Source organism: Pyrus communis, chromosome 1 (genome assembly GCF_963583255.1).
Source record: "Pyrus communis chromosome 1, drPyrComm1.1, whole genome shotgun sequence".
Lineage (NCBI taxonomy): Eukaryota > Viridiplantae > Streptophyta > Magnoliopsida > Rosales > Rosaceae > Pyrus > Pyrus communis.
In genome coordinates, this window is record NC_084803.1 from 19,657,643 (window position 1) to 19,677,566 (window position 19,924).

The window sequence follows — 19,924 nt, forward strand, 5'->3', positions numbered from 1 at the left end:
GCCTTCATGTAATGCACTAAAAAGAAGAAGCCAACCATTGAATATCCGCACGAGTCCTCCAAAGAACACTGCATCTTCTTCAACTGCACTTGTGACCATCTCGACTGTAGCAGCAAGCAAACGAACCTTAGCTGGACGAGGCATGTCTTCCTAACGGTAAACCTAGAAAAAGTGTGAAAACTGCCATACAATTATATTCCTACAAAAAATGTCAAAAAATCTTCTAAATCACTTCTTATTATTGCAGAAATAATTTCCTTGCCGCAGTTGTTAACAACGTGAAAATTAAGAGCCACGATGATGATTGAACAACGAAGGTTGGCACAAGAATAAACCGTAAGAGTAAGAATATAAAGAATATAGAACATTACAAGATTGCAACTAAAAGTCATCTTAAAAAGGATCCACGATGGATGCACCATTGGTTTACATCTATTAAAATTTTAATTTAAAACAACCATCTGATCCAATTTATATCATGATGTTAGCAACAGCCCCATCATCTTCAACCCCTTGATAGTTGACCCTTTGCAAGCGAAATCCAACGGTCCTCAATCACTCAGCTTATGTTGTTGTATCAAATTTAACGATCAAATATGTGCCCGCATTGAGTGATTGCATGTATTCAAGAAAAATTGTTTTGCAGGCTGTGCTTTTTATTGCTTAGGATTCAAGCCACATACCAATCTCAGGACGGCATTTCTGAGCCAACAAAAAAATGGTTGCCGCGATAAGGAGCTCCTGAGCTGGTACCTCATCACAGTCAAACTCCTAAAAACAGTCGAATCTGGAATCGCAAAATCTCCTACTTCCACAAACAGATCATTTGAACTGCCACAACAAGAAGTTCATCATCAGCAGCAGCTACCATCTGAGCCACTCCAAATTCTGATCCAAAATGGTTGTGATCAAGAAATTTGAAGAGTGACCTAAGTCGCCGGAATCCGAGTGAATGATCAACATCAAAGACAAACTTGATCAGGCCAGCCAGGACAACGCGGCGAGTTCGTGGGCAAAGCACTGCATGTACAGAGTCCCACACTACTTGAGGGAAGGTGATGACAAAACCATTGTGCCTCAAATTGTGTCACTGGGGCCTTACCATCACGGCAAGAATGGACCGCCACAAATGGCGGTCGCTTCATCTAATGCCAAGGCGGACAAACCAGTTCATAGAGCTGTATCTTGATTCTATAAAAGAAGTTGAAGAAACGGCTCGAGCTTGCTATGAAGAGCCAGTTGCAATGGGGCTCAGCAGCAACGAGTTCGTAGAAATGATGGTGCTTGACGGTTGCTTTGTGCTCGAGCTGTTTCGAGGCACTGCCGAGGGATTTAAGCAACTAGGTTACCCTCGAAATGATCCCATATTTTCAATCGTGGCACAATGCATTCGATTCAGAGGGACATGATCATGCTTGAGAATCAGCTTCCGTTTTTCATTCTTTATCGGTTATTGGTGCTGCAGTATGGAGATCCTGAGCAGAAAGGACTTGTAGCTCAGCTAGACTTGGGTTTTTCGATCCATTGACGCCTACTGACGAGCCATTGACAAAAAGCGATAGGAACAAACTCCAGTAATCGCTTGGATACGCAACCACCTTCGATCCCATCCGAACAAGGTGGCCCTCATTGTCTTGACGTGTTCAGGCGAAGTCTATTGCGCACGGGACTTCAGACTGTGCCGAGAGTTTGGATCAAGAGGTAGTCACACTCGAATCGGGTGGCAGATAAACGGAGGCAGCAGTAAATTCATTGCGTTACGGAGCTCAGGGAGGCCGGGATCAAGTTCAAGAAAAGGTTATGTAAACTGTAAGTGAAACTTGTGTGCGTAAATTTACGTGTTGTCCTCGAAGGTATTACCGACACAAGCGTGTAGGAAAAAACTAGTAAGCTAATCCATTATTCTCACCATAAGCGAATAACCATCACAATTACAACATAAACGAATCTTCAATACAAGTGCTTGAGAAGTATGATTCTTGAAGCATAATCGAAATAAACAACAAATTTCAGCCTTCAGCCGAGGAAATTAACCGCGTTATGTCCAGATACAAGACGCGTGAATTAGCTCCAAAGATGATTCCTCCAGGCCGCATATCTTCCAAAAAACTCCCGTGGCTGTTGAACACAACACATGAGAACAAATTGTTACTATAAGCAATGTTGAATTGGTAGCTTAATTTAAACACAAACAGATGTAAGTCAAGGCACCTGAAGGTTTCAGTCCCTAGGGAGGAGGGTTGTAGCCTTTACAGAAGACGAATGAGCTTTCTTTCCATCGTACCGCTGCAAATAGTAACAATTTGAGTATGAATCCACAGAAGCAATCGGGACAATGGGGATCAAACCATCAAACCAATGGTTGAAGTAAGACTTATTTCGGGTTCGTTTGGGCGGCAAAGGCAAACCTGTTTCCCAAAAGAGAAGGGGACGTATTTGTATTTGATCATGTGTACAATCTGTCTCCTCATGGTGAGAACGAAGAGCACCACCCAGTAGAAGAGAAGTATTGGCCAGAACACAGGTACATCAAACGCACTGAAGAATGTCATCGCAAAAGCGATGCAAAATGCCTTGGTGATTGAGTACCTTCCACACACGACCACAAAACCAAACCAATTCAACAATGGCCAAATGGGCAAATGGGCAATCGGGCAAATGATTGTATAGTCTATATGAGATTACCGACGGCAAGAAGCAATCTCATTGAGGTATTTCGACAAACACAAACAGGGCAATCACGAATTGAACGCAAAGGCGACAACTTTACACAGTGAGATGGGGAAATTACCAGAACTTGAACTCGGGGAGGCGGCGGACGAAGGGGCGGAACTCATCGGATCCGCGGGTTGGGAGGGAGGGGCCGTCGGAGGAGGAGAGGTCGTGGATCTCCGGGTCGACCTGAGGAGAGAGAAACCCGATGAGGAGGTTGAGAACGTAGATCCCCAAGCCATACGACACCACGTAGAAGCCTTGGACCAGGTACACGCGTAAGACGTAGATTAAGGCCACCGCCAGGCACGCCAACCACCGGTACAGCACGTGCGGCGTCGTGCGGTCGAGCAAGTGCTGGTAGCGCCGCGAAACGCCGTAACTCCAATCCGAAACGGCGGCGAACGGCGATCCCTTGAACGGATCGTCGGCGGCTGCTGCGGCGAGACCCACTCCCGCCGCTCCAGTGTCCATTTCCCGAGCTTGTTTATTGGGTGGTGGTCTTCTCTCTCTCCCTCTCTGAATCTGTCTCTGGGCGATTGTCTTTGGAATTAATGGTTCAGAGTTTTATATTTGGGGCCGTTTCGTCGGGGAGGGAGGTGACCTCAATTTTACGGGTCACCGGTTCGACCGGATCTATTTCGGTTTGGTTAGGCACGAGTGGATCTCAATGGGATTGTTTTTATTTTATTTTTTGTTTAAATTGTATTCGCACCCAATTTGTTTCTTTGCACAGTCCCTAATATTAGACATCACCTCACATAAAACGTGGTCATACGTTTTGTGTTGAATTTTTTTTTTAACAACTAATATTAAAAGAAAAGGGGCGCGTTTTGCCTCTCTCATAAAGAAAAAAATTCACCTTTTAGTCTAAATATATTGCTCTACTAAAGAAAAAAATTCAATTTACCAAACATGGAAAGGCAAGCAATTTTCTTTTGCCAAGCTTTCTTTCACTATAATATCCCGATGTAAGAATACATTGACATATAGAAAAAAAGCTTAAACGCAACATGCCACAATATAACATTGGACGTGAGCACTAAGGTGAATGGTAAAAATGGTAGTTGACCCTTGGATTAGACGCATGCCAAGTACAACGAACAACGACGAGTGAGAGCGGGCGTTCCAAACCTTGTAATTGCAACAACACTAATCTTCCACCTGCCTGGTAATATTTACGTATATACATTACAACTCCTTTTCTTTGCTTCAATCCAACATTTCAATCAAATTAAACAGGAACGCCTGAAAGGATCTCCGCCTTCATACAAATCCAGAATCTCGGTAAGCGCTCTCTCACATTGCCCACTCTATACCTATATTTACACAATTTGGCACCTTATCTGTTGAATTTCTCAATTCGATCGGTGATGCTACAAGAAATTTTCACATTTGCCATTGTAAAAGATGAATCTTGACGGATCTTCCTGCGTGTCTTCGTGAGGTGTGAATCGTATGATGCATTGTGGTTCATCAAGAACTTGAATACTACAAATTTAGAATAAAACCCAAGTCTCTGATTGACTGCATTGTTGGTTTTGTATGTGGAATGTATTAATCGAACCGTTAATCTTCGTTTTCAATTGGGTTTTTACGGTTCAGCTTATGTTCGAAGCACGAATTCCTTTTGCCTAAGTTTTGATTCATTTCTTTATGTTGTAATGCAATCACTTCACTTGGTTATTTGTTCCTGTTGATGTATTATTTTAGGATCTCCATTGAGTTCTACCTGGGCAGTGTTGGGATCTCCATTGATTCCCCTGAATGGAGTCGAAAGCTAATGACCCGTCAACTCAACCTCCTGCTAAAGATTCTGGGATTGAAAATGCTACTGCTGCCTCTGGTCAAGATAATAATAGCACTCAATATGCGAAAGCGGTATCTGGGGTTTTTCTTTCATTTACAAAGGGTTTGTTTAACACATCTCAGAGTGCAGTGAAGGCTGTGCAGGTCAAGGCGCGCCATTTGGTCTCTCAAAACAAACGAAGATACCAGGTACCTTACCACAGTTGAGGGGTGCTTCAGTTTTGTTTCTTGATTATTAACGCCGAGTGTATCAACAAATTCAAGTACTTTATTAACATTTCAATTTTTGATAGAATGCGAATAGGGTTTTCGATGTAGATTGCTCAGACAATAATTCAACAAAATTACATACTGATGAATGGTGACAGATTGGCTTGAGTGTTTAGTCATTCGGTGACTAGGTGATGTCAGACTTTTCCTTCATAGTCAACCCATCTAACTATTAAACTTATCATTAGATGTTTGAATGTGGCCATTGATACCCAAAATATGTACATAAGAAATGTTTTTATGATATTAGAAACTTCAGTGGCATCAAAGGTCCAGTCCTTATTTCCTTGTACTACTTGGCCATGCTGACCTTTTGGACTATTGTGTGAGAACTGTTGGAGTTTGGTGGCTTAGATTAGAGCCACATTTGCGTCCCACATTGGCTAGAAGAAGAGTCATGTAGTACTTTATAAGCAATGGTACCACACACACATATTGCCAAGGCCTTTTGGTAAGACCCCACAACCGTTTCTCCCGGGTGGCTAAAGTGGGGGGATGTCGGCAATATTCGACTCGTGTGTTTGGGACCCATTACTTAAGCATTCAGGAATTATTAGGCTGTATGTGCATATGTATATGATTTTTCTTTTCTTTGGTTAACTTCTTAATCATTGCAGTCAATTACCTTTTGCAACTACCTTTGTTTTCACCTATAATAAAATTGTGAGTTTTCCACAAAGAATGTTGCCTATGAGAGCCACCTATTCTTCACTAAATTTGCAGGAGGGAGGTTTTGATTTGGATCTGACATACATTACTGAGAATATAATTGCAATGGGTTTCCCAGCTGGAGATATAAGCTCAGGTCTATTTGGATATGTTGAGGTAATAAAATTACACAGTTTTTCTTTGGAATCAAGTAAGCTTGGGTGTGTCGTTTTTAACATACCAACTACAACATGTGATGCAGGGTTTTTACCGAAACCACATGGAAGAAGTTATCAGATTTCTTGAGACTACTCACAAGGTGGGAATCAGTTTTCAAATTTGAAGGCATAAATATTTGACTTTGGAGCATGAAAATCTGTTTACAGTTCAGGAAAATATCTGTTGAGCTTAAGAATATGGTGCTTCTAGGTTATCTCTGCGGTTCTGTTCCTCTTTTCGGCCAATGACTAGTTTAAAAAACTCTGTCAATTTGACATTTGTTTTGCAGGGAAAATATAAAGTGTATAATCTTTGTTCAGAGAGATTGTATGATGCATCGCGATTTGAGGGGAAGGTGTGTTTTTTGTCTTCACTTGCATTGTGTTGAAGGCTTAAAGAAATGTGAAGGAATCTGATAATCCGTCTTAAAGAAATGTGAACAAATGTGTAGAAAAATTGCAAGATTTAATTTTTTTTTCTGGCATATGTATTGGCTTAAATACAAGTCCTTGGCCAACCATCAGTTACCTTGTCAGTGCACCAAGTTGTGAGGCTGTCCCAGGTTTTTGGTTCTTGCCGTTTGCAAAAATGTGAAACCTTATAAGTAAATAGAAAAATAAGGCATGATATTGCTGCTAGATGAAGGGGTTGGCACTTTTTATACGCAAAAAAAATTAAGCAACACTATATCATTGATGGAGCTATTAAAGTTTTTCAAAATCTTGATTAAACAACAAAATGGCCATGGATGAAATCATAAGATATTCTGTGAATGATGCGATAGGCTTAATGAGAGCTATCTTGTATGCATTAATGTATTGGGAAAGAAACTTGAAAGTATTGTCAGAAAGATTAAGAAGCTTAACTTTTCAATGCTGCAATTCTGTTTTTCAGTCATGTTGAATAACAGCTTCTTCTATATTTCGCTTCTCTGAATGTTTTAAGGCTGCAAGTTTCCCGTTTGATGATCATAATTGCCCCCCAATCGAACTCATAGAATCTTTCTGTCGAAGTGCTCATTCATGGTTAAAGGAGGGCATTGAAAATGTTGTGGTCGTCCATTGTAAAGCTGGTATGGCAAGGACTGGAGTAATGATTTGTAGCCTTCTCTTACTTCTTAAGGTGAGATCAATAATCAGCACCTTAAGACCTGGGGGTTGTATGCTGGAAACATTGGTGCTTCTTTTGGCTCTATATTTCTTGCACTTATGACCATAACCTTTTCTTGTTTGTTTTTCCATGACTCTGCAGTTCTTCCCTACGGCTGAGGAGGCCATGAATTACTATAACCATAAAAGATGTATAGATGGAAAGGCTCTGGTTCTCCCTAGTCAGATTGTGAGTCGGTTAAAATTTTTGGATTTCCTTTTTAAGCTTGATGTTCCTTATCTATCTATCTACATCATTGTGATTAACAATTTTTTCTATTATCTTCCTAGAGATACGTCAAATACTTTGAGCATATCTTAAAACACTTCAATGGAGAAACTCCTCCACCTCGAAGGTACACTTCTGACATACTTCTCCAAAATATATCAGTCTGACCATTCACTTGTATATGTATCGAAGTGTTACAGTGGTGTTGTAATGAGGACCTAGGTTGAGGAGCTAAGTTGAGATCTGAGGTGACATAGGTTATTAAGGTGCACAGTGGGTGAGATGCATCTCAATCGTCCATATCTAAAGTTATCAACATAGATCGCCTGCCTCTGTGTGTGTGTTTGTGTACTAGTGTGTCTGTACCGTAAGACTCCATTTTAGAAGGTACTAAAGTTGTGATATTATAGGTGCATGCTCAGGGGATTTCGGCTTCACAATTGCCCTTATTGGATTAGGCCCTCCATAGCAATCTCGGATCATAAGGGTAAGCTTTGATGCTATCATCCTTGCAATATTCTGTGATGCTCTGAACCATCACACTTTTTATAGATATTTATAATTAGTATATAAGATGCTGTACTGTTCTTTGATTCCCAAGAGGCAGTTTTGTTTTTAAATATTGATCCTTTCTAATATTGTTCACTTCGTGAACTAGTTACTTGTCCAACCTTGAGTTTGTTTGGGTAGAAAATAGCGTTTTTGATAAGGGAATCTAGTACTGAGTTACAGATAACGATTCGCAGAGTTGCCGTTGAGTACTCGTACAATACTTGAAGTTGTGATGATTATACATTTTGTGTGCGTTTGCCATCTTTGCGTGATGATTCATTGTGTGTTGTTGCATGTGCGTGTTTTTAGAGCCATGCATGCATATTCATTTCTAAAAATGCCTTCACTCTTTCCACATTTAGAAGCTGTTTTATGCTACTTATCTGGATGTTTATCCTAATGCACAGGAATTTTGTTCTCATCTAGAAAGCATCCAAAAACAAAAGATCTTATGGTAAGTGCTTGTCAAAGTAAAACGGTTTCGATATGCATGTTATATTTTTTTTTTTTTGATACATACGTAGAAATCCATTGAATTTCTGATTTAAGGCCACTAACTCATTCTTTTAGCCAGAAGATTTCTGGATCAGTGCACGGAAGAAAGGGATTGTGGTTTTCGCTCTACCAGGGGAACCTGGTCTTGCTGAGTTAGTGGGGGATTTCAAAATCCATTTCCAAGATGGCCATGGAGACTTCTATTGGTATGTAATCGGTTCCTCTATATTACTCTTGTTTTTGTTATGATGCAACTTTCCTTTACTAATTTAATGACGAATGTTGAATCTGTCATGCTTTTGTTTCACGCGACCTGCTCTAATATTGCTATTCTCATATCCAAAATTTTACTTTCAGCAATTGTGGTACAAGAAATGGAATAAATATATATAAAGAGACTTGACAGCCAGATTGATTTCGTTTTTATTCTCACCTCTTTTTCAGCTGGTTAAATACAATGACAGAAAACAGGAAAATCTTAACCGCAGATGACCTCGATGATTTTGACAAGGTTAATGGTTTGACCTTCATCTAATTACTTATGAATATGATATATGTCAAATGTTAGATCATCTCTCACTTTCTCTACCGTACATTTCTGTTTCTTCGTGGTGCTTGCTTGTGAAACACCCTTGGTTGTGATTTGCAGAGAAAATTCCCTTGTCCAGGATTTCAGGTTGAAGTTGTGATGATAGACTATGATGGTACTACTTTGCCTACAAAAGATAAAGCAGATTCTTCGGGTAGAAAACCTGAGGGTAGCTCAAGTGACGCCAATGCTTCAAGTCGTGGTGTTGCAGGAAACCCCAACCAAAGTAAAATCTCTCAGCGTGAAGATGGTGACGATGTATTTTCAGATAGTGATGGAGATGAGCCTGGGGATAAAACGAGCAGGCAACCGGAAGCTAATTCTAGAGCTGGAATTGCTGCATCTAATCATCCATCTAACACCAGAAGTGTGGATAGCCCGCGGAGTACTTCCAGAAAACCGACTAGTGATGGTGCTGAAAAATCTCACCTGGGCCACTCCCGCAAGTTGAGCTCATCGGGGGCAGATGATATAAGGGCGATAGCCGCGGATGCTTCAGTTTTCTCTTTCGGGGATGACGATTTTGATAGTGAATGAAGCAGTTTGACCATTTTACTTGACATTGTACAAGAGACACCACTGTATTGTGTATTTACCATTCCAAATAACAGATAGCAGAGCTCGGAACGATCGTAGGAATCAGATGTTGGTTGAGTGTTTCCTTCATTGTTTTCAACAGAGGTATCAGATGCTAATTGAAAAGGGGCGTTAATCTCGCCATTTTTGCAATCTTTTAACAGTAAAATCCACCCTACTCAGTTCGTTATTTAGGTAGAACGGCTAACACGAAATTGTTCTTTCTTTTTTCGAAAAAAAAAGAATCAAATGTTGTATCACCAATCAAAGTTACATATAAATAAATCTGTATCTTCGGAAAATCCCACCAGTCAAAATTGATCAGCAGCAAAACTGATGTACTTCTCGACGGATGCAACGGGGAAGCCATAATTGCCAAAAAATGAGACCTTCGACCTTTTTCTTCATGAAGCCTGATGTTAAACTGCCCATCACATTCGAAGGGCTACGAGCTGTTGCAACACGCTGAGCATTGACGTGCCTCCAGAGCTGCGGATAATCCTCGGGGCCACACTAAATTCTACTTCCCTTTTTTCTTGCCCCCTTGGAGTTTAGAAACAATCTTATTCAGTGTCGAAATTTCAAACTCTTTATTTTGAAGTTGCTGCTTCAGTCCTTCAATCTCCTTTAATTGATCAGAACACTTGTCTAGGGCCTTTTGTTGTTCTTCCTTCAACCTTTCCATCTCTTTAAGGTGATCGCAGCACTGATTTAGCTCTGCCGTTGTCTCCTCTTCTACTTTCTGACCTGTCTTTTGTTTTTTATGTACACCTGTGTTCTCTTCAACTTCTAAAGCTCTCTTCGATGAGACTTGGGCAGAGGAATCAACGTTTGCCATTTTACGAACGAATAAATCAGCAGTTACACCTGTGCTGAGCTTAAATGCAACAAGTTTCTGGGGCCGTCCACATGAGTCCTATAATAAAGATAGTTTAACATCGTTATATTCTTTATAACCAAACAAATCCGAGTGCCGTATAGATGACAGAATTGCCTTGTAATGACAACTAACCCCATCACATGAAGCACACAAATGAAAATCAAGGATATATAACCAGAAAAATATACTCATGTAAAAAGAACAGCATGCACACAATAAGATATCTTATATATGTGTTCGACATTGTCAATGAGATATCTTATAGTTGTGGGACCCACTTCACATCGAACTTCAACAATCAAAATCGTCTAATTTTTAAGTCTCTAATCATAGATCATCCTTGCAAAAAATCAATTCAATCCGTTTACCCATTTAATGGTCACGAAGAAATTTCAACATTTCTAATAACATAGTGTTTGTCAATTTCTTTAAACTCAATTAAATGCTCAAACATTTCCAATTTTGGCTAATATTTTGCAAGATGGTCTACAAAGTGCAACTTGAAAAATAGATGGTTTGGAATTTTGGAGTTCGATGTGGTGTGGGCCACACAATCAATCCCCATTTTTTCAAAAAATGGGGATCCCCTTAAAGCCTCTGGTCAACGGTATAAAGACATATAAGTGTATGTACCTTCTCCCGGCTGCCTTGGACTTTTTCATATGCCTGATGTGCTTCTTGTGGACTCGTAAAGATAGCAAAGGCAGAATATTTATCTCCTTGCGCTTTCACAGATGGTTGCTGGAAATGATTAACTACATTAACTTCACAGTAACAAGCAGGGAAGAAAGTGGGAAGGGGGGAGAAAGAAAGTTATGATACCCGACCATTTTATCCAAATGAAAGCCAAACCTCGGTATCTATGATATGGTGTGTGAAGGTCTTTTGGAAGTAAAACCATAACATAATACCTCTATAGCACACTGAACCACTAAATTTAACAAATGTAGGGATATATATTGAACCTTGACTTGTATCGTATAGTTCCCAGGAACGACATTGTGCAGTTCTTCACTAGGCACTGTAATTGGTATCCTATGCAGAAGTAGCTTTGCCATATTAACTTCACGTACCTACAATAGAAGGATTTATTTAGACAATAATGAATGATGTACCTGGAATTACTGTCTTGGAGTTTAAAAGATGATGAAAAACTAGAAACTCACATCCTCCTGAGCTGGGGGGGCAACAACACCAACTTCGCCCTTTATCTTAGAAAGAACTAGTTTCATTGCAGCACAAGCATCATCTAGACAATTGTGTGGAGAACCTTGCTTCCGGACTTCATAACCCAATACACACTGGATAAAATAATATGGAAAAATAAGTCATCCATCTCAAAAAAAAATCCCAACACATAGTTTCTTTGCTTTAGTTCTTGTTAGAATATAACAGAAGCTTTAAAAGTTTATCCCAAAAGCATCTCCAAAGTGATAATACACAATACCAAAAAAAAATTCAAAATATGTAGACCACCATCCTAAATAGCCAAAGTTAGTAAATAACTGCCCACATTGCAACAATCAAGAACTTAAAGGTAAAAAAATTTCAAGTCATCCCTAATTAAAGATGGACAAACACTCAATTGCAGAATCATGCAATAGACTAATTAATAGATTCCAGTTTCTTATAACTTGCCTTACACAAATTGTTCAAGGAAGGTTTTCTATCAATAGGTCCATCAGAGTATCTGAAGATATATGCAGTATCGATCACCCTGGCATGTTCCAACTTCAGTGCTGTGAACAAAAAAGAGCAATATTAAGAACAATGAACAATACAGCAAAAAAATTTAAAAAGAACTACAAAGTCATACTTAAATTGCAGAAACTGAAAAGGAGAACAACATATAATGACTTGTTTCAAAAAGGCCCAAATATCTACTTATAGAATAACAGTTAACTTACCTTGCAGGTCGTTACATAAGCTATGCCCGACTAAAATAGTACCATCTGACAACAACTTCTTCAAGAGTTTCTACAATATAAACCAACAAGTTTAGGTAAGAAAGGGTCATGCATAATCCCTTGAAATCAGATTGAAAAAGAACCTCTTGAATCATGTAAATAACATTAATACCTGTATATCCTTCAATGTGCATGTAATTCCATCCAAATCCGATGCTGAAACTCCTGTAATCTCAGATCTGTAATCAGCAACTTCTTTGCAAGGGTTTACAAATTCATTCAGTTTGACCTGAAAAGCCAAAGTCCAAATTCATAAGGTTACAGAGAAAAGGGACTTTGAAAAGCCCTAGGTACTACTCAAGTAACTAGTCTACATTGAAGAGCAGCTATACCTGTAAATTGGCATCCACTACGCACACCTTTACTAAAGCTTCAGAGCCATCTTCACATAGAACCATCTCGCAATCAACAGCAAACATTGCATTTGAGGTCATCACCTTGGATTTTTTACCTAGCTTTGTAGCTACCCAATCCTGCTTCGTCATTTATACAAGTTAACAGGGAGAAACACGTGACCAGGTAAAACTTACAGCCATTAGAAAAGCTAAGATTTCTACAGCATATCACTTTTAATTTAGTCAAAGTAGAAAAGCCAAAGTTTTTGTAACCAATTTTGTAAAATCAGGGCCAAAACAATTGGAAATCAAATTCTATTGCTTTTTATCATTCAGTTTACAGCGACAAAACAGTTTGCTACGCAAAATATCTCTTCCATAAAACAGAAGTTATCCTTTTCCAACAGAAAGGATATACATGGACAAACAACACCGTAAAACACCTTATCCTAAAAAAAGGATCATAGGCGAGTAGGAAAATGCCTATCCTGTGTATGAAGTAATAAAGAAATCTAAAGCAATGCAGAAATGAATGAAACAATTTCACTACAAAGGATTCATATGACTGTTAAGATACACTCAAACTAATGCAACTTTAAAACAAGAATGCAAGCACAGATACAGCCAGTAAACCTGATCATTTGATGCGAACGAGTAATCCAGTGGATATTGTGGGTGCTCAAGAGTTGCACGGACAAGCTTCTGCATGGCCATCATCACAACAAAATTAATACTATCTAACAAACTGTGCATAATGAAAATAAAAAGGCAATTAGCAACTAGGGGAGCATACCCTTCTAAAATTACAGGGCCAGCAAAAACCAATAACTAAGTGTAACAAAAAAAGATACCTGCTCTGGGGATTCATTTTCTGGAAAATTCTTTAACAATTGCTCCACGGCTTGGCGGTTTGTATGGCATTGGACAACTTTAGCCAAAACCTGAAAACACAGAAGGGGCAACAATCACCATCCGAATTAAACAACTGTTTTATCAAATTAACATACAAACTGGACACAGCTGATTACCTTCAAATCATCCTCATTGTTCAAAGTCTTCAAAAATGCAGTCAGTACATCGTTGGACCGCCTACCGGGATCACTCAAGCTAGCCCCAAACTTCTTATCATAACTACTTAAAAACTGCTTCCAGTCTCCTTTATCACCCTTCATCCCTCTCTTTTGGGACAATTTCACAATTTCCACAAGAACCTATCCACCATAATTTCAGAAAAATTCAACAAAATTCACACAAAACAAAAGCATCCAACTTTTTCCACAATTAAACCAAATAAGTTACAACCCAATAATGCTTAAACTTAAATTTTGATAATTTGGCTTTAATCAGTTTTATCGGCAGCCCAGAAAGTAGAACAGACGAAAACATTCGAATTGAGTAGAAATTTGTGAGGTGAAAACTCAGCTGAGAGACCAAGAGTATGAAGTTGTGGTACAGAGAGAGAGAGAGAGAGAGAGGGAACCTTTTTCTCTGCGGTAGCGAATAAATCATCCATTGGGGCGTTTTCCGGTGACGACCACACGCAAGGCGAAGAGCAACGGCGCGAAGTTCGTGTGACAGGCGGCTGAAAAAACCGGTACTGAGAGGGTTTTTGGTTTTTCGCTTATAGGGTTTAGCCCATGTTACAAAGGAGGATCCTTAAGGGTGTTTTCGATATTTTCTGGTGCACTCCATGGCAAAAGACCAATCGTATTTTGGCTTATTAATTGATTTGCTCGTGGAACTCTCATTTAATCGCATTTCACTTCTTACAGCTAGTTTTGTCTCATTTTATTTCTTGAAATTATCATTTTCTTCTCATATAGTCTCATTTCGTCATTTCCAACAAATAAAAACTAAAGATTAGTATGAACATTTCATTTTTTTACTTCAATCTTCAAATCCAACTTGCTTTCTAAAACAATCCCAACTCCATTTTTCATTATTCTAATTCAAACTCTCATCCATCTCTCTTTTGGAGTGAATTACTTACGGATTTACGTAAAACTACAATTCTTGGTCTCCATTTTTCATTAATTTAATTCTCAAGTTTCATGCGTTTACTAAAATATAAGCAAGTTAATCATTTCACTTTTTAACTTTCTCATACGTCTACTTACACACAAGAAAAATTTTCCCTTGAAATCCGTAAGCAAACGCTTAAAAATCAAGAATTAGATCTCTAGTTGATTTGATTCACTTTTCTTCTCATTTTTAAGCTCTCTTATTCTTTTTCCATTTTTGTTAAGTAAGCATGCCTTTCTAGAGGGGAAACACAAAAAAAAAAAAAAAAAAAAAAAAAACGTTCATCAGCAGAGATTGTGTTATTTTGGTTTGAAAATTGCTGATTCATCGTTTTCATCCACACCACCTCAAACTCCTTGCAATTCAGCAAATGGGCATTCCTGATTTTGTTTAGGGCCCATGTAACTTTCTGATTCCTTGGTGCAAATAAGAAATTTGATAATTTCTACTAAAACAATTGAATGGCAAAACGAGTCTGATTTGCCTAATTTTTGCAAACGAGGCCTTTGAAATCAAATTGTGATGTAAGTCCAAACGAGTGATTAGTGTCGTATTAACTTAGTTCATATGAAAAAACGCATCTCCAATGGAAGTAGCAAGGAACATGCCAATCCGCTGGCAACAAACAATACATGTAACGTATGGGACATTCAAGGAAGAAAAAGGAGGTCAGGTTCGGGTGCACAACCTGGCAACAATATTCTCAACAGTCTTTCAGGCGGGCAAAAAGCAATACCACTGCTGGCAATTCAAAAGCATTAACTTATTAGCTAGGCTTGTAAACAAGAGATACTTGTGTAATTGCTTCGCCTCATCGGTCAAGTCACCGGCACTGCTACCTGTAAAGTTTGTAAACGCTACCGTTGCAATGCGCTTTATTCTCATTCCGATTCTTGACCAACCGTTGGTTAACAGTTTAACGGATGGCCTCTCGAATAAACAATATCGGTCACATTAAAAGGGTTAAATGCAGCATCAATTCAACTACATTCACCAACATTGCCACACAGATCAGTAAACAAACACATGCAGTTTCCTATTCTCTTTGGATGATCAAAAACCGCTTATTGAACGCATCGTGCGTAGAAGACAAACACCATCCCAGGCATATCAAGAAAGCAATCACACGAAACCTCGCCACATTAGATTGAGCACAGTTACTTGGATTGTAAGATTACACAACATAGAAGCAGGACATAACTCCATTGCGCTCAGATTAAACGCAATCAAGATGAATGTAGTTTCAAGTTCTTACATGAACGATGGTATCAAGGAAAAAGTAAACAAGTTATGACGTGAGCAAATTACGAAAACAAACTGCAATAGATGAAGTTGTTTTCTGGATAATTGAGCTAGACATTACAACTTGAATGCCAGCAATTCTCTGCATGCATTTTCTTGCGAACAAAAATTCAATACGACATCACGAAAAGCCCCAAGTAGGCCACGAATACAGAAGAAACTTCATTCAATGAATACACTGTAAACAACGTACCAACGTGAGATGAGGCCCCGAGGGCAACTTTTGTAGCCCTCGAGAACATCACCTACAAGTTTGAACTGGAACTACTCTGACCACCTGACCTCCTTCTGAATGTGCAAGGAACAAAACTCCTACCTGAAAAAACCCCAAACTTTGTTCTCAACAATGCCAATGGACTATTGCTACTTGCTGGAGCAATAGCAACTGCTACGTGATCAACCGGAAGCTCCACATCGCTTTCTACGGCTCCACCTGCACACCCACTAGCATCCATTGATCCAATTTCACCAGCATCCCAATTCACAGTCAATGATCCTCTTCGCTCCCGCAACCTCTCCGCCGCCTCACCACTCACTCCTCTGCACTTCTTGACCTTAATCTTGGACAAACTGGGACAACCCCAAGCAAGCATTTCAAGCCCGGCATTGGAAATTGGGCACCCCTTAATACACAGCTTCTTCAATGCCACACATTTCGCAGCAATGCAAGCAAATTCAGCATCTCCAATTGACCCACTACCGCAAAGCGCCAACCTCTCCAATTTTTGGCAATTGGAAGCAATTGCAGTTAGGCTCAAAGAGGTGGGATTCACACCAATCAGAACAAGCTCCTGTATGTTGGGGCACTCTTTCGATATGGCAATCAAACCCTCGTCCCCAATCCTATTCGTCCTCCATCCATCAATGTGAAGCTTCCTCAGCAGCTTGCAGTTTTCGGCAACACAAATAAGCCCAAAATTCGAACACTCAGCCTTAACAATGTGCAAAACCTCCAAATTCGAGCACTTCGAAATGGCGGAAAGCCCCAAATCGGTCACCTGCAACCTCTCCAGGTGAATTTCAATCAAACCCCGGTTCCCATTTCCAAGCTTTTCCAAAACCGTATCCCAATCCCCCAAACAGCGGATTAGCTTCAGAGTCTTGAGATTCTTGGAACCTACGATAAGCGGCCCGAAGCACTGCCCGTTCAGTATCTCCTTCAACGTTATCGATTTCAGCGACGACGACGTAATTTTGTCGCCGATCCGCTCTGAGCCGTCGTGGACGCCGCGGAGCCTCTTCACGGAGAGCTCCTCGAGCGCCGGGCAGTGCTCGAAGACGGCGTTCATGGCTTCGGCGCCGAACATGCACGAGCCGCAGGAAAGCTTCTTCAGGCTCTTACAGTTCTGCGCAAACGTGGCCATTCCGAGGTCGGTGATTTCGCGGCAGCCGCGGAGCTTGAGGCGCGTGAGGTTTTTGCAGCGAATCGAGATCAGGACCAAAGCGTCGTCGTCCAGGCTGATCGATTTGCGATCGCATCGAAGCGCGAGCTTCGTGACCGAGTCGAAGCGGGCGAAGAGAACAGGCAGGAAAGGAAGAAGCCCAGCCTGGGCGTTGAGAGAGAGGCGGTGCCGGCTCTGTCCGTCGACTCTCAGCCACCGGTGGCAGACGAGCGAGCTCCGTTTCCGGTCACCGGCGCCGAGGAAATGGAAAATACTCGCCAAACACTCGTCGGGAAGATCAGACGTGTAGTCACGGCCCTGAGTGACTTCCCCGTAAAACTCGGAGTCTTCGTCGGTCGAGGACGAAGCAATCGCCACCGTTTTGAAGCTGAACCGTCGGCTCGTTGAAATTTCTCTGGGGCTGTGCTCCGCCGGAGCCTCAGGAAGCGAAGAGGACTGTCCCATAGCGCTGCTGCAAGTGAATTGAACGCGCCGCCAGAAGAGAGAGAAAGAGAGAGAGAGGGCGAGAGAGGCGGTGGTTGGTTTTTTCAATGTTATCTTAAAATGCGTGTGTGTGTGTGTGTCAGTTCTTCTTGTGAGTTGTGAGCGTATAAAATAGAACTCTCGGAAATAGGCGCGTAGAGAGAGAGATAGAGAGAGAGATGGAGAGAGAGAGTGGGCGTTGAGTGCGTTTTATGTGACCCGTCAAATGGGATGCTCCGTGGCGTCCTCGCAATCTCCACGGGCCACGGCCGACCATCCTTTTTCATGCTTGGCCGTCAGATACGCGCCCTTTTTTGTTTTGTTTTTACTTTTAATTTTTCAGGGTCAAATTACAGATTTTATCATTTATCCCCTGTACATTATGGATTATTACAACTTGGTCCTTCATTGTTTTTTCTTCTCAAGTCATTTTGTGGACTTTTTAAAACTGTGTTTAACAAGGAGTAGACCAATGTAAATTGGTTTCGTTATAAAAGTTGACGGAGTCATTGGTGGACGGGTTTCAATCTGTTCGATTTTTTGGTCAGATCAAACTGTTGTGTTGTCGATGTGGTTAAAGAAACATCTTGCGTTCGATTAAGAACTTCTACAATTTCTACGTACTAAAAAGCGAAATGAGATATTAAGATAAGATTGGTTGTTTGAAGATAGCAAATGATGTGGAACAAGTGGGAGTTAGGAATCGATGTTAAAGTATTTTGCAAACAATGGTAATATTGAAATCATCGCTTTGATAGCGACATATGTAAATAAATGATTTAAATCACGTCAATTTTCTTCACGTAATCACGATTTTAGAGTGCACTACATCTTTTCTATAGTTATAGTTGTTTGATTAAACATTCATCCCTTTTAAAGATTTGATTAAGGTGTTTTGATCAATTGTTACCTCACTAATTTTCTATTTATTTAATTTCCATGTCATTAATTTAAATGCATTTATATAGAGGCATAAGGTAGCTTAGCAACTAATTGCCTATAATATAGGAATTTAATTTCGAATCCCCTTCTATGCATTAAATGATATTTTTTTAATAAAATAAAAAATTAATTAACTAATTCCTCATTTCTTTATTATCAGTATTAAAAAAAAAAATCTTTCTCTTAAAAATGTCTCAATAAAAAGTCTTCAATACATATTTTTTTTCACGTATAGATATATAAAAAATATACTTAAAACTTATGGTACATTTGGGAACAAAAGTATCGACTTTTGATACGTTTAGATTTCAAATATACCGAGAAACCAAATGTACCTATTGTTATATAACTCTTTTGATACATTTAGATTTCAAATATATAGAGAAACCAAATGTACCAAAATTTCAAATGTACCATAAACCAAATGTGCCCATTGTCAGGTAACCCTTTTGGTACATTTAGATTCCAAATGTACCAAAAGACCAAATGAACAAAAAATTGCAAATGTACCACAAAACCAAATGTCTCTATCAGATAACCCTTTTTGGTACATTTACATTCCAAATGTACCGAGAAATACAAAAAATCAAATCCACTATAAAACTAAATGTGTCCATATTATAGGTAACTAGACGTGGTTATATAATCAAACAAATCTTTATTATGTGTTGGGTCTTCTAAATAATAAAATATGACAATTTTTTATTTATAAATATTCTACTATATTCACACAAAAAAAAGTAAAAATTATAACAAACAATAAAAAAATGCATAGAGATGGATAATAAATGCATAAATATAGGGATAATAGGAAGAAAAAAAAACTGAAATGTCCAAGAGAAGTCGTGAAAAACTAAAATTCTAAACAAAATTAAACTTATGTGAAAAATTGAAATTAATGACCAAAATTTTAGGAAAATGTTTGATCAAATTTTTAAAAAGAATGTATGTTTAATCTAAAAAATTAAAAAACGAGACATCTATATCAAAACGCCTTTTTTTTATTAATTATGTCATGTTTATTGTAGATTAAAATATACACCAAACCATACGGGCGAATCCAACTTCGATGATTTTGTTCGTTTTCGGCACATGTGTATATTCATGGATAAAAGCGGTCATGTACTAGTATATGAAATGCATTTTGGCCACATTAGATGGAGGTGTATAAACCATGTTTTGCTTTGACTGAACTACTTTTCAGAATAATAGTCAAAACTATTATGTCAACTTTTCTAACGAACAATAATGCTTGAAATCGCTAAACACATGTGTTGACTCTAAAAAACTACCAAGCTTATGTGGCATGCAGGCCAAGTAACTAATGAATTAACTATGTCATTCAGTTATGTGCGGGGCGTGCC

The 19,924-nt window shown here is 39.3% G+C and overlaps 4 protein-coding genes and 1 pseudogene across 4 annotated transcripts; 2 read left to right on the forward strand and 3 right to left on the reverse strand.

Moving 5' to 3' along the window:
* The first annotated feature begins 807 nt into the window (after positions 1–807).
* LOC137734672 (putative UPF0481 protein At3g02645) lies at positions 808–1,952 on the forward strand (annotated as a pseudogene).
* Positions 1,874–3,273, reverse strand: LOC137734679 (protein RER1A-like). Its single transcript, XM_068473945.1, has 4 exons — positions 2,792–3,273; positions 2,409–2,589; positions 2,212–2,286; positions 1,874–2,118 (listed from the first exon to the last, which is right to left on the reverse strand). Exons 1-3 carry the CDS (start codon positions 3,184–3,186, stop codon positions 2,221–2,223), a joined length of 642 nt encoding a protein of 213 aa, XP_068330046.1. The 5' UTR covers positions 3,187–3,273; the 3' UTR covers positions 1,874–2,118; positions 2,212–2,220.
* A 1,157-nt stretch (positions 3,274–4,430) lies between these two features.
* On the forward strand, positions 4,431–9,210 carry LOC137708614 (phosphatidylinositol 3,4,5-trisphosphate 3-phosphatase and protein-tyrosine-phosphatase PTEN2A-like). Its single transcript, XM_068447735.1, has 12 exons — positions 4,431–4,710; positions 5,515–5,616; positions 5,702–5,758; positions 5,948–6,013; positions 6,604–6,780; positions 6,910–6,996; positions 7,098–7,162; positions 7,446–7,522; positions 7,995–8,041; positions 8,158–8,288; positions 8,527–8,593; positions 8,732–9,210. The coding sequence occupies exons 1-12, from the start codon at positions 4,480–4,482 to the stop codon at positions 9,206–9,208; spliced, it is 1,584 nt and encodes a 527-aa protein (XP_068303836.1). The 5' UTR covers positions 4,431–4,479; the 3' UTR covers positions 9,209–9,210.
* Positions 9,211–9,367: 157 nt separating this feature from the next.
* LOC137708623 (small RNA degrading nuclease 1-like) lies at positions 9,368–14,093 on the reverse strand. The gene is made up of 12 exons (XM_068447744.1): positions 13,910–14,093; positions 13,458–13,640; positions 13,281–13,370; positions 13,063–13,131; positions 12,427–12,567; positions 12,207–12,323; positions 12,035–12,104; positions 11,766–11,866; positions 11,294–11,428; positions 11,093–11,200; positions 10,761–10,868; positions 9,368–10,163 (listed from the first exon to the last, which is right to left on the reverse strand). Exons 1-12 carry the CDS (start codon positions 13,940–13,942, stop codon positions 9,768–9,770), a joined length of 1,551 nt encoding a protein of 516 aa, XP_068303845.1. The 5' UTR covers positions 13,943–14,093; the 3' UTR covers positions 9,368–9,767.
* Positions 14,094–15,662: 1,569 nt separating this feature from the next.
* LOC137742063 (F-box protein SKIP2-like) lies at positions 15,663–17,738 on the reverse strand. Its single transcript, XM_068481812.1, has one exon. It carries the CDS (start codon positions 17,598–17,600, stop codon positions 15,999–16,001), a length of 1,602 nt encoding a protein of 533 aa, XP_068337913.1. The 5' UTR covers positions 17,601–17,738; the 3' UTR covers positions 15,663–15,998.
* Between the last annotated feature and the right edge of the window lie 2,186 nt (positions 17,739–19,924).